At 40.0% G+C, this 15010-nt stretch overlaps 1 protein-coding gene across 2 annotated transcripts in view; it reads left to right on the top strand.

The window, feature by feature from the left end:
* The window catches only part of slc39a11 (solute carrier family 39, member 11), a 143764-nt gene that overhangs the window by 125653 nt on the left and 3101 nt on the right, over positions 1-15010 (top strand). For both annotated transcript variants that reach the window (XM_032573656.1, XM_032573655.1), the window contains exon 7: positions 13835-13904. In XM_032573656.1, the coding sequence (XP_032429547.1) occupies positions 13835-13904 (70 nt within the window). The remainder of the gene's footprint in view (positions 1-13834; positions 13905-15010) is intronic.

Below are 15010 nucleotides of genomic sequence, written 5' to 3'. Positions count from 1 at the left end.
TTTCTAACAATAAATACAAGATAGACTTCACTCCGTCAGTTCTAACAAGCTAGAGCACCTTTCCATTTCTATCATTTTTCTTTGTTCTTTTTACTTTGATGCAACCAATGCACCTGCCTCTGTTTGGCAGTAAAAGATGCCAAAGAGAAGCAATTAGCTCCAGGGTCACCGACCCAATAAACACCCATCAATAGAGTTTTTGCTGTGTGGTTATGTGAGCCTTTTAAAGCCCAGTTTGTCATTGTAACAAACACTAAAAGCAAATAACTTTGCGAATTTTCCACATTTCTTAACTCTCTTCACACTGGCATCATAGAATGAACGACCATGCAAAAAAGAAAATAGTTTTTAGCAACCAAAGAAAATCAGTATTGAGCATCAAGACCCCCCCACAATGCCAATAATTAAATGTAACCCTTTGTAACTGTGCCAGTCATTATAGTCTCAACTAAACACAGGAAATTGAGTAAAACAAATTTCTGCCAGTGAAAAAGCTGGATGCGTTTGGTCGCATAGTGCTGATGGAAAATCGTTTTCTCATCCCCACATCACAGCTGCTCATCCAACTTTTTCTTCTTTTCTTTCTGGCAACTTATTTCCAGGCTGTTGTTGAAATCAGAATCAGAAGTGTTTTGTGGTATTTTGTCAGCTTTGAGTTCTTGGCTGACAACAGTTCAGACAAAAGCACTGCCGGATATTAGAGTAGTCCGCGACCTGAAAAGGGCTTTTCAAGAAGAACCAAACGCCGGAATGTAAATAAACATATATGCAAATCTAACCGCGTTCGAAATCCTTTAGTTTTAATTAGACTTCTTGTTACCTAAACATCTCTAGAGCCAACACTACACTACAGTTGTGCATTTATTTCAAGCCCTCATTTTGTGAGTCTTTTTTTTTTTTCTAGCAGCGCAGACCGAGTTCCTCTTAACTATTCAAGCGTCAGCTGTCATAAAGTGTCACAAGTTCTTTTGATCACAAATGAAAAAGTCACAGATTTTGCTGTAAGTGTCAAAATGTTTCTGTGCCTGGTGGCGATGATGGAAGTATTAACTGACTCTGAAGTCTTTCCTGCTGCTGGGTCAGCAGGAAACGTAATGTACCAAGACTTTATGATGCTTCTTTGTATTAATGTCCTGCTTAAAAAGAAAAGATGGAGGACTGTAATCTTTCAAGGGCAGATGTAATTTGAATTGAAGTTAGCTCTTTAGCATTAGCTTCTGCTAAACACCATGTTTATAATTATTGCTTCTCTTTACATTTACTTATGCCAGTGTAACTAACGTTTTAGCTAGCAGTTCCCACTGATCATTTACTCTGCCACCTATTTAAGTTATTCAGGAAAGTGTTAAACAATTGTTTCCCCTTATAGGAATAATTATGCACTGCTTGAACGGGCTGTAAGGGCACAGACACTTCAGTTGGCCTGTTTTATTTTGTTCCTTTTTGCTTTCCTTAATTAGTGGGAAAATTACATTATTTGCACTGATTACTTGATTCAAATTTAAATTCTAGAGCACATGAAGGAGGCATGAGTCTGTGGGCAATTAGCCATTTACTCGAATCAAATCACAAAATGATTGTGGAAGCCTAGTTTCTCTCTTTTTACTTTTTTGTTTTTGTTGCATCAATTCAATTGATTTCCATTTGTTCCATAAATACCAGGTATATTCTATCTGCACCTTAGGAATGCACTGCCCACTAACCTTAGATTAAAAATCCTATTAGAGAGTCATGCTGCTTGTGGAACCCTGATTGCATATCATTACGGCACCTGATACCAAAAAGCACACTCATTAAAGGATGAAAACGCCGGTCACTCCGTTCATTATGCAAGACATGTTGCTGTACAAAGAGACTTTTTATGCAGCCATAATGAGGCCTGCTTGCATGAGACCCAAAGGGGGTGCCTGTGTGAGTGCCTGCTGAAAAGATTTTACTTTGCAGGTTGAAGATGACCTGTTTGTCAGTCGGCCCTTTGAAGAGACTTCCTAATTACTGTCAGTTTCATTGTAGTGAAGGGTTTATGGATTATATTTCACTAAAGCTTAAACACGATGCATAGAGTAGCATCAATATGAAGGAAAGCGGTAACCTTCAAACAGGCCATCATTAACTGTATTAATTAATAACTACTTACGTTTCTGTAAGAACATGAGTCAAATGGCCAGAGGTTTTCTTAGGTAATCTCAAAATATACTCTGCATCTCATGTGGATTAAACCACTGCAGTTGTTGAAATTGACAGGCAGCGGTGGGTTGTGTTTAATATTTGATCGCTTGACAGGCTTGTCTAAATTTATCCATAATAATGTTGCTAAATTTTGAGGAGGTGCAAAATTGTTTTCATTTATTCCTCGGTAGCATCTGAATTAAACTGCTCCGCCAAAGCGATTATGATGACTTTAACAGCTCCTGTGCTCAATTTGTGGGTGTAAACAAACTGCAATTATAAACCTGAATACAACTGGTCCGCTGAGAGTGTTTTTATCAAAAAGTACTTACAGTTTCTTCAGGACTTGGTGATTTTTTTGTGTGTGTGTCAAATAACTTGCCATTATCCTGCACCAAGGATTTGAAAGTTAATTTCCAAATCTTTTAAATGTTCAGTCGTCCAGTTTTAAAGTTCTGTTTTCATTTTGACATTTCATCACAATAGATGTCAGATAAAAATGCTCTGGAAAAAGGCTCACAAAGAACAGAACACAATGTATTAGCGTTATAATCTTGAAAGTAACAGATACTGAATTGTAGTAAGCATGGGAAGACTACAACATTTAGTGAATGTTTCTTATATTTTTGCTTAAATCTATGTAGCAAAATCCAAGTAAAGTAAATGTTACCATAACCAGGGTTTCTCCCAGTGTATTATAAGCCTGGCGGGCCACCAGGCCTTACTTGTGCCCCCGCCAGGCTAAGCATTGCTTATTTTTTAAAGTCTTTTTGAAATGTTCGCATTTCTAAGACTTTATAGTTGGTGTTCAGGTATTACTTTTCCAACCTTTTAATAACACATAATTATCAAGTGATATTTTCAAATTTACTGTCACCAAGTAAAGTACTGGATGAATGACTGCCCGAGCGCACAACCACCAGGCTGAGCAAGAAACTTTGAGTAACAGTACTGTAATATAATAGCCAATGTTGTATTTTATATAAGGATGAGAGGGAATAATTATTGCTTCTCTTTTTTGTTTTTTTATTGTAAGCACTGTAAAATCATAGTATTTAGTGCTTATAAAAAATAACCTAATGTGTTGCCTTAAAATGTCTTTGAGCTGCAGCTGAAGCTTTTGTTTGTTTTTTTTAATGAAATGTCAGGGTTTTTCTTGTACTTCCATCTACCAAGGTGTTGACAATCAGTGATGCAGACAGAAAAATATTCTCATATGACGTAAAAGATGACATTTCAGCCCAAACCTTTGGTGGTGTGGGTAAACCATCAAGTATGACATTGATTTTTTAATAAATCATAATACATATGGATTTTTTTTCTCTGTTTATAGCTATATTCTACCCATGAACCCTGTTTGAATGCAGCATTGCCAATTCTGTTGTTTATTCAGGCGCCACAACCTGAAAAATAAGTTAAAACTCTGTTTAACCATTGGTTCAGTCATGAACCCTGGAAGGTGACCGACCCCTACAGGTCTAAACCTAGAATTGGCCTTAAGATTCGAGACGGCTGGGCGTGCCGTGGTGGTGTAGTGGTTAGCGCGACCCATATTTGGAGGCCTTCAGTCCTCGACGCGGCCGTCGCGGGTTCGACTCCCGGACCCGACGATATTTGCCGCATGTCTTCCCCCCTCTCCTCCCCCATTTCCTGTCAGCCTACTATCATATAAGGGACACTAGAGCCCACAAAAGACCCCCTGGAGGGGTAAAAAAAAAAAAAAGATTCAAAATGGCTTCTTAACACAAGATGACAGGTTCTGAGAAAACAGACATTACCAGCAACATTGATATTGATTGACTCTAATCATTTAATATTCAGCCTAGACTGCGGTGATCTGTCATTTTCAGTGTGCCGTTTGAAATGAAGGCCAGAGGCAAGATTATCACAGTTGTAGCCAGTGTCTAAATAACTCAACATCGATTGAACTGACTGATGAATCCAGTAATGGTGTATATCTGTCTGTGAAAGACTTCTTTCCACTGAGCAAGACACACTCGGTCAGGAATTTCAACTGCTGCATACTGTGCACTAGCCATCAGTGTCAAAGACTTAATTATCATAGAAGACTTTCCTTTCCAGCTTTTCTGTAGCTTCATGTTATAAAACAAACACCATGTGGAAAGGAAAATAGTAAAAAGTCATTGCTTTCTGTGACTTGAGGCAGTTGAGGCTACCAGAAATAACCTGCTAATATACCCTTGCTTGCTAGCTGGATTTTTAGCATCTAATTAATTTTGCTAATTTATTGTCGATTGGCTAGATGACGTTTGTTTTCACCACTGGCTAACTTCTGTTGCCAACCCGTACAATGCCACTTGTGTTCTGTTCAAAAAAGCTTGGCACTATGGGGGTTAAGAGGCTGTAGAGAGCCACATGCAGTGTGAGGCTGTGCTTATATATGATATGGGATTTTCTTCTGTACATTGCTGTCGTGATACAGGTTTTATATGTCATTCATAATGTTCTGAACAAGTCTTAAATTTGGTTGATTTGGTGAAACATGCAGAAACCCTGTTTTATGCCTCTCCTGTCCATTTTGGCATGGAAGTTCAATGTTCCATGTGTTTCCTTCACTGAAATTTGAAATAAAAAAAAAAAGAAAAATAGGTCGCATTGCTTCAACAGATATACTGTAGCTATCTGTTGAAGTCACATAAAGCCTTCAGCCTGCCGAGGTGAGTAAATCTTTATCCATACTGCCTGCATAGATAACATGAGATTAAGGTTATTAGGCTTTTGCTAAGACATTTGGGTCACACTTGTATCAACGTCATAGTAATAATGTAAATCTGCAGCCTATGTGTGCATCTCAGAACTGCCAATCTTATGCAAAAGACTTAATAATTTCTGAAACATATGTTTCAGCCTGGTTTAACTTGATGTTGAGCACCTTTGTAGGCCATTGAAATGCAGGACAGATACTTAATGTGATAGAGCTATTAGTCTCTGTCATAAAAATCTAAAATCCAAGCAAAGAGCTGTTTAGATTATTATATTGTCCATTTAACCATTAACATATCTTGTAAATGTTAGTGCCATTACCGTTAAAATTGATTTTGTGTTTAGTTAGTGACATTAAGTGTCTTTTAGAAGCAGATGTGTTCTTTTATGCTAACAGTATGTAATTTTCCTTCCTAAATTTCCAGTGTTGGGTAGCTCTCTGGCTTCTTTGAAGTGCTCCTTCCCCTAAGTAATCATAATTTAACATCATCCACAAGCAGAGGTCCGTACCCTGTAATAAACCCATTTGCTGTTTCAAGGTGATGAAAGCTTACATCTACTTTACGCCGAAAGCTACAGTCAGCATTAAAACTGATGTGGAGGAGTAATTTGTTGAGATATTTTGTGCTGAAATAAAAACTGACCATTTAGCGAGTGCATCTTACCAGGGCATGATGAGTTCTCTTATTAGGTTAACACCCATCTGTCTGTGGTGCAATAGAAGTCGTCACCCTGAAGGAATAAGCCTGCCATTGAACACCACAAAAAGCAGCTGCGTAATAGCAGGATCTGATCTTCAAAGTGGATGTAAACACTGTTGGTGCACTACAGAGACAGTACCCAACATTCATGGCCAGCCTTAGGCTTGTTCCCAATTAGGGTGATGGCCAAATCAAGGTCATGGCAACCAGCTGGATTGACCAAAATAAGGCAAATGGAACATATTTTCACTGAATGGCCTTATTAGCTAAAAGATCACTTTTGGAGTCAAATAATTGTTTCAGTTTTCAAATGTTTTGAGTTTGATCAAAGCTTTTTTGGGGCCGAGAGGGTCCCTTCTAAGCTTATACCATGTTTGAGCACTAGATACATTAATTATTTTAGATTTTTTTAGCTTCTCTGTGCCATCACCATAAAGGATTTGTTATAAGAAATTAAAGACCAATGAAATTTGGTAAAGATCTTTGAAGGACAACTGTAAGACAACTGGTAAAGACTTTTGGGTGCATATCTAAATAGCTGAGTGTCCCTTTAAAGAGTTGTACATGAGGACAACTGATCTGATCTACCACCCTTATGCCAAGCTCTGAAAAAAGACCCAAATCATCTATGATTACTTTACGATGTTCTGGTAAAGTGCAGGGCTACTCCAGCATGGAAAGTACTGGAACATTTTGGTCACTGTCCACAATGAAGCCAGTTTTGAATTGGACTACAATGGTGCCAGCAGAAGAAGAGCTAGTGGGTGTACAACAGAACTTCAAGCAATGCGGGGATTTATAGTTGCACACAGATGAGCCAAATGCCTAGAAAAATGTTAAGGTCAGGCATGGCAATGATCACACAATTTGGTGTGATTGGAGAAGTCAAGATGAAGGCTTTCAAATTAAAGACACGATAATTGTTGTCAAGCATGGTAGTGATACCATGATGGTTGTAACATGGTGATACAAAAACAAGCCCTGGTAATGGTCAGCCTATGGCAAGGGTCTTGAGCTCCAGTCCTCGAGGGCCAGTGTCCTGCAACTTTTAGGATCTTCTCTGCTTCAGTACACTCGAGTCAAATTATCAGGTCTTTATCAGGAGTCTGGAGAACTTGGCTTCCTACTGAGGAGGTGATTCAGCCATTTGATTCAAGTCTGTTGGACATCAAAGTTTAACACAGGACTTCGATTCAGTCATCTAAACGTTAAAGTCAACATTGACGATTAGATGACTGACCTTGGCCTTTGGCATGGCTTAAAATGGCACAAACGGGATAATAGTGTGGAAAAAGTTTAGATACTCTTTAGCCAACGAGGCAAACACAAACGTTTGGGAATAATTTGCAATCAGACAGATGAAAAGGGAAGTGATTTTGGGCGCTATACTAGCACTACAACAATTTAAAAAGGTTAGTAACACTCCTGTATCTGCATCAGTAAAGTAGTAAACACGACGGATGAAATGAAAATGATCTGTTTATATGTTAGCTCTTTATGGCTATTTGCTGTTCGTAACATGTAACTGCTCGGTTGTACTGCGTGTTGTTGCAGCTAATGTGGCTAGTCGTCGAAAGGCTGAAGCTGCTGTCCTAAATCACTTCAACTATATATATATAGTTGCACCCTGGAAAATAATGAACAAACAAAATTGTTGATATTCATTTCCACGATTAATATATGTAAACTTCTGACCACAACTGTACATTATCCATAGAAAATCTTACTTTTAGTCAGTTCCAGGCAATGGAGATAAGAACTTTAAGAAAATATAAAAATTGCAGAGCTGAACAGAAGACAAGAGCAGAGAGTGGAGGTAGAGATGCTTGGCTCAGTGGAGGAAGGAGTGTGTCAGCGGGTGAGGAGTGGAGATTAAAAGAATGTGGAATGGAATTGAGTGACTGCTGTGACAATGGTCTGTCAGTGGCAGTACCATAAGACTCTTAAAAGAGCATAGAACATGGAGAAGGAAATGGGTGGGATTGACTGCTGCTCACATCTAGAAACACAAATTTACTCATAAAAACTTCCTCCCCAGTAAAGTGAATGCATGTCCAAAATTATCCATTTTATAACTTTACCCTGATCATTTCTTGATTAGAGCAAGGTAGATGAAGGATATGAAACTGATTTTCTATTATTAAATTGGGTTGAATCATGTCATAGTAACACATGATTATGCTTGGAGCTAAGCCATTCTGTTGTAGCTCTTTTAATTAGGCCACAAGTTTCAAGTTTTTCTTGATAAAAAAATTCTGAAAACTTGTACTATCCTCTGTGTTTGAAGTAAAATGTTGAGCTTGGCCATAACAAATGTGTCCAGAAATCTGACTCTTGAGCTAAATAAGGAAATTGTTCAACCATTCTTCTTGGGTGTTCATAACTCCCAGACATTTCATTAGAGTTATGATAATGGAATGAATCTCTTAGTTTCTTTTTGTTTTATTTATAATGTATTTTCCAGGCACACAGTGCCATTTTATAGCACAATTAAGTTGTTATAAAAATTAAGTCAAACATGACTTCAAAAGAACTGTGACTTTGAGCACGGCAGTTGCACAGGGGTAAAGCGCAACCCCTGTGTCACTGCAGGGATAGTCCTCAACGAGCTGTCGCGGGTTCTAGTCCTGGCCCGACGACCTTTGCCACATGCCTTCCCCTTCTTTCATAACACACCTTCCTGTCTAACAGCTGTAAAATAAAGGTCACTAGAGCTAACAAAACCTTTATTAAAAAAAAAAAGTGACTTTTCAGTTTGATGCCTTGAAATTGACTTCTGTCTCTTTAAGAAGCTCCTGCTGTTTCTCACACTCCACCTTCACCTCATCATCACAATACTGGTCCTCAAGACGTCATTTACAACCATTCTGAGTAGCATTGGACTAAGCAGTAGTTCATATGATAAACCCAGCAGACTTGCATTTCCACCAGGTGTTTGCCAATTGCTGCTGCCACTAGTCTGAGTGGGGAAGCCACAGGGAACGGGCAGTCTGTGAAGCGGAAGCTCAGCTGGGGGGTGAATCTTCATGGTGGACCTTTGGATACGTAGGCGGTTCTTTGTGAGACCAAGCATTTAGACACCCCCATATGGTTGCCATGGGAGATTTAAGGATTTCACAAACATGCTCGAAAGAATCAAAGAGACATTCTAGATCTGTTTTTGATGAGAGAATAATATAACATGACAAAGAAAAAAGCTCAAAAGTTTTCAAGTTAGAGAAAAATCAAAGAACTAATTAATCTGTTAAGGTATTTGCTAACGTACCCAACAGGATGTTGAAGCCAATCCACAGTCCTAACTGTTGCAGCTTGTGTTGCGTTCAGGCTCAGTAGAACACTGTGTACGCAATAGTTTCTATTGACTCAGTAGTATTACAGCAATCTAAGATTGAAAATGGATAGTTAAGGGAATCCAAAGACACCAAAGGTTGTTTATTCAGATAATTTAGACTCCGGATGTCTGCCTTCAGTGAACCGGATGGAAGTTGATTGGAAGCAGAAAGCACTGATAGAGGTAATCACAGATGTTACATTATGATGAAGTGTCTCCTCGGCCCTCCAGACCTACAGCTATTTCATCTCACGTTCTTTCCTTCCATCCTTTCTGTTACCTCTTCCTTTATTTTTATTTTTCCTTATAGTCTCTCATTTTTGCATCAATGAAACCAGACTATTCATAAAAAAATGATTAATTGAAAGTAATGAGCAATAGAAGAACATACAATACTCTTAATCAGACAGGTCCTTCTGATAAGAAAACAACTACCAGACATTGAGAAAAATGTATTTAATTTGTCACTTCTAAGCTTGTGTAAATGTTAAGACAAAATAAAAATGATCTCATCTTTAGGCTCTAAAAAACCAAGTACACCAATGATGCACGTGGGTGATAAAGTATCTGGGGTGACTGGATCAGTGGGTAGAGTAGTCGTCTTGAAATGGAAGGTCGTTGATTCGATTTCATCTTTCTCCTGTCACATGTCAATGTGCTCCTGGGAAAGGCACTTAACCCCAAGTTCCTACCGATCTGTGTATTGTCATACAAATGTGCGTGTTTTAGAGTTGGGGTGAATGTGGCTGTAGCTTAAAGCACTTTCAGTGATCACAGTGACAGAAAATGCGCTGTGTAAGTTCAGCCCGTTTACCATCACCATTTTACCCACTAGTGCTTGATTAACTTATCATCAGCAAGCGTCAGGTAGCTTAGAAAAAGGGGAAAAAAATCAGGAGTTTAGGCAAGACAGGTGTGCTTACAAAAAGAGCAGGAGGGAAAGGCATCAGAAATGAAGTTTGAAAAATAGATGCTGCCAATCAAGCTGGAGAAGACGATGGTCTGCTTAGAGAGGATATTCTCTCTCCTTAGAAATGCTTTAAATAAGCTTTAATTGGTCGGTCTTTTTCTGTTAAAATACAGCTTTGACCACAGAATGTCTAACACCACCTGCAGTATGTTGGTGAGTGATATCAGCTCCTGAATGCATACGCCAAGCAGAGCGGAGAGCGCTCCAAAAGCAGGGAGCGGACTGTAGCGCAGGGGATTCTGGGTAAATACAACCAAAACAATCGTGTGAGTATAACACTAGTGGGAGAAATAGCTTGTGGTTCTTTGCCAAAGACAAAAGAGATATCTTCAAACTGCTAAAATCTGATGCCACTCCATTTTTGTTTACATATTGTGAAGAAGAAAGTTGCGGTCATGTCGTCTTCTGAGATTTTTGTGTCCTTTGGTGGTTCCTGTTGCCATGCCGCCACAGGCGAGGAGGTGAACAGGTTTTTCAATTAGTTGGATCGTTTGACAGTACAATGTGAAAGTGAAACTCAACAGCTGAAAATGTAACAAGGGTTGCAATTTTGATCAATTGAACAGAGTCTATCAGACTGAGGTGTGAAAACACCTAAGATTTAGGAATTCGGTGTTTATATAAATATTAATGAATGGACCTGATTGCTCTGTAGCATCCCTGGTAGAAGCAACCAGAGTTTGACTGGGTAACTGGTTCCACTGGTATTGTGTTGTGATAGACAGTTCGTCCAACCACCTGACAAGAACCTCTGAAAAGTGTCAGTCCTTTCCCAATGAAAGACTTTCAGGATGTTTCTCTATGACCTCTGGTTACCTCTTCCATAGCAACATCAGGTGAGTACATAGGCTCTGTTCCAGACTTTAGCCCACTGAGAGACCCTGTGGTGTTTATAATGAAAATCTCCATTGCCCACTGACTTAATCATCCACTGCATTCTCTGAATACAGGGTAGCCATCTGTTTTTGCATTTTAAATATTACTTCAGTGCCATTGTACCTAATAATTATGCCATACATATACCTGTGTATATGGCATAAATAGATACCAGCAAGATGGACAGAAAGGCATGTCTTAATCTGTTGTGATGGACAGCATTATTTAGCAGATTAGGAAGTCTCCAGGGCATCTCAGTGTTTGTGTCCACTGGGAGGAGTGTCCAGCACAGACTCAGAACTTGCTAGAGGGACAATATGTTCCTTGGGATCTCCCAGGTAGAGCTGGAGAGATTCACAGGGGAGAGGGATTTCCATAGTTTTCACATGCTAAACAGATACATTTTGTGTAAATAAAAAGTTTTGTTCACTATTCAATCTAATCTAAGGCAATGCATTAGGATAAAATTTCAATTGTCATGTGCGACCCTTCTACAGTTTGTGCCCATGCCTACCTCCCCTAAGAAAAATAATCTAGGCTCACCCCTGAGTATGGTTGGTCTCACAAGTACTCACAACTTCTCACGATCCCACTCTTGTGCACTGTGGTGCATCTACTCCTACTGTAACTGCAGAGAGGAGTTTGCTACTCCAGGCACAGCTTACAGGACTAATTAAACACCATCGAGGGTGCAGCTGCAGCTCTCAGCACCACATGCGGTTGAATAGTTCATGTTTTTCATTTTCTATTCATTTGGTGCAAGAGCTGAAAAACAAAACACATTGGAGGTGCTGCAAATGAAGGCACAAACTGCTGGAAAGTTTCTTAAGCCACATGATGTGTAAGAAGTGTAAGAAGTAGATGTTTTATTAAAGCGAAAGCAAATCCGCCCAATCGATCGAGATTTCATTCAGCCTCGATACCCGCTCCAGCCTTGCAGGAAAGATGCTGGGCTGTATAAGGGTGACTGTGGACCTACAATCCCCCCACTTTCGCTTCAGCGTCGTGACCCTCGTGTTACAGAAGGCTCTCAGCGGCTGACCAGCCCACACCTGTCCTCAAGCCCCGACGGCCTGTAATCAGTGTGGAGAGGTGCCGTGACAGCGGGAAATGCAAAACAGCCAGTAGATCTGTCTTCACGGGTCACGCAAACACATTCCCGAGCTTCTCGAGCACACTAACACGCTCACGGATACATCGCTCGCCGTGACCTTTTCGCTTTCGGTTTGAATGAAGAGTGCTTAAAGCCTGTGTGACAAGCATAACCAATGAGATAACCAGGGCGACAGTGGGGGGACACTGCACAGGGTGGTCAGAACACAAAAGAGAAGCAGCGGCCGTGTTACAGCAGTCACAACTGTAGAAATCCTTCATAAGGATCCTTAAAATATTAACCAAAAACTATCAGAAGCCCTGATTTCTGGATCTCAAATAGTTTTATCCACCTTATTCCTAGCCCCCATGAGGCTTTGCCTGATTTATGGGGGCGACTTCCGCCTCTAACCGGAACCCCCATTTGTTCACATTAGCAACTTGCTAACCGGCTTTCCTCAGAGCTTTTAGGCTATAAAATATGTGGGAACACCAGCTATCAAAGCTTAAATGTGACTATATTGGTTTACCACAACCTACAGCTATTGCGGGGAGGGATGTCAACTTGAAGAAATGGCCGCATTTCTTCAAGTTGCACTAGCGTATTACGGTCTGGAGCGCAGCAGCTGTGGTTATTTCTCCACTGATTTGCAGCAACACTCAGCAACGGAGAACCTCGAGGTTCTGGTTGTGATGGACTAAATAATCCCAGATATTTTATTTTGTCTTATAAATAAATTTTGCTGGCCCAATCATAATAATAAATAGTCGTATCATGAACTTTATTTTTTTTTTAATTCAAACAAAAAATCAAATTCACATCACACCAAGTTAATGTTGTGTAATTCTGGTGTTTTATACTGTTGGCACAAACCTGCAGCTCAGATCTCTGAGCAGCTTCTCTGCTTTTCTCTTTGTTACTGTCAGTTCTTCAGAGAAACGAGCTGCTAGCATCGCTGCTAATTCACAGTCATTCCGTTACAAAACGTAATGATCGTGTTCCTGTTGCTCCCCGTGAATAAACTCACAATTATGATCCTCTGTGCTGAGCAGCTCTCTGATAGCAGGCTGTGTGTCCGTGAACAGGTTTAACTAAATATTGCATTATAACCGAAAAGAGAGATGTAGCGTCTATCATGAATATAGATTAGCAAAAAACGCGACAAATTACAGTGAAATACAGCTCCTTCCGGTGGGCGCTGGAAGTAAGACCCATAATCGTTTCCCCAGTAAGCCTCCCAGGAATAAGGTGGATACACAAGCTTACCAAGAATAACCTGAATGTCAAGCAAGTCATCGCTGAATTTGGTAATGCCATATTTAGTTTTCATCAAGATTTTGGTGGTAAAAGGCAAACGGCTCCACTCCAGCTATACACCCTGCATTATAACAGTGCCCCCCAGTGGCTGGAGGAATGAATGGATTACAGGCCTGGTGATGTTGGCTAAATGTCTGCAGTTACTTGGTCTAATTTGTTTTTTAGGTAGTGGTTTAGACGGTTAGCAGTACAGGTAGCATAGAAGTGGAGGCAGAGGTTGTCTGGACTAAAAGTAATTTAGATGGTTCCAAGTTATTGAAGCTTTGGGTACATACAGTACAATATGTTATGAGCTCTGTAAGTCAGAGCAGTCTGGAGTGATTGTAGCACTTAATACTTAATACATAAGTAGTTCAACAAACATGTTTCGGAGCTGCCTTTGCAGGAAACCTGACTGTAGGCAGCAAAGAAAAGAACAGAAGAAAAAGATGCACAGTGGGAAATCCTCACTGTGTTCAGTGAGATGACAATCCTGTGATATCTTTTTCTTTCATTCTTCTGTTCTGTATGTTATACTACCTGTGATATTGAGTCATTTGCTGCTTTAGTTATCAGTTTCTAAGGCTGACCTTTTTTCCTCCTCCTCTTTCCTATAGTGTGGGACACAAACTGATGAAAATCAATTGTCTGTCATTTCTTTTCCGCCTCTGCAGAGGGCCTTGCTGTAGGGGTCGGTTTCGGAGCCATAGGAAAAACACCTTCTGCTACCTTTGAGAGTGCCAGGTAAGATGACTATCAAGGTTTTTAATCGGTGAAAAACGCAGTCCTAGTTAATGAATCCCTTAATTTGGGTATTTGGTTCAAACATATCATGTTAGAAGATTTTTTTTGTGACAGCAAAAACATAATGACCATTTACATATAAATATGTTTTAATGTTAACCTTTTAAAATTTGTTAGTATAAATAAACTTCAAATAAACGTGTTTTATGTGTTTGTTCAAGATGAAAGGCTTGCCTGCTGTTGCCATCTAGTGGTTACATCGTGGAATTACCTGCTTAGTCTGCTCCTCAGCAGAGCTATGTGGTTCTGCAGATACGCTTGCAGTATAAATAAAAAATTTGTTCATCTTGGGGCAGCAACCAGCTGGTGCTTCGCCTTCCACTATTCAGAAAATGTGATTACATAATTCTGCTGTTTTACACAACCCTGTACTAGAAAAGAAAAATCTGGTTGGTTTCTGCATCTGTAAATCTTATCACAGTAAGTTCTTTTCCAATCTGGAGATACCGCACCAGAGAAGCAGACTAGCTGCTTTTGACTTGTTCAGTTGATAAGAAAAATGAGCCTCAGGAAAGAGAAGCAGAAGGACAAAGAGGTGAGAGGTCCACAGTCTCACCACAGTCCTTTGAGATTAAGATTATGTTAAGCCCTTTGGGCAGTTATTTCGGGCCAATGAGGCCATGTAATGTGACTCAGCGCAAGCAGTGGAGAGAATTAGAGTAATTTCAGTGGGCATAGCTACCCACAGTATGCTAGCATTCTGTGGGTACTGCAGATCTCTTTTTGCTTGGAATTTGTGTTATTATTCAGTGTTTTCCTCTGAAGCTCTTAAAAGCTGAGTTATAGTCGTTCTTTTGAAAGTTGACATTGAGCGCGCGTGATCCGCGTACGTTGGTGCCACATTTTAACATAAGCCTTCATAGAGGGATTATATAAATGCCAGTGTAAGAGGACCGACCCGCTCTGCAAGAACATCTTCCAGATAATCCAATTTGGGTGAAAAGTGGCACGTGCGATCCGTGCCGAGTTCCAAAAATTCAAAAGTGCACGACCAAGCAGCACGCGTCTTGCCAACCCGCATGGTGGGAACGGTGCGCTTGGTGTGC

The sequence above is a fragment of the Xiphophorus hellerii genome, chromosome 10 (genome assembly GCF_003331165.1).
Source record: "Xiphophorus hellerii strain 12219 chromosome 10, Xiphophorus_hellerii-4.1, whole genome shotgun sequence".
NCBI lineage: Eukaryota > Metazoa > Chordata > Actinopteri > Cyprinodontiformes > Poeciliidae > Xiphophorus > Xiphophorus hellerii.
Note: the sequence above shows the minus strand (reverse complement) of the source record. Positions and strands in the feature narration are given on the sequence as shown.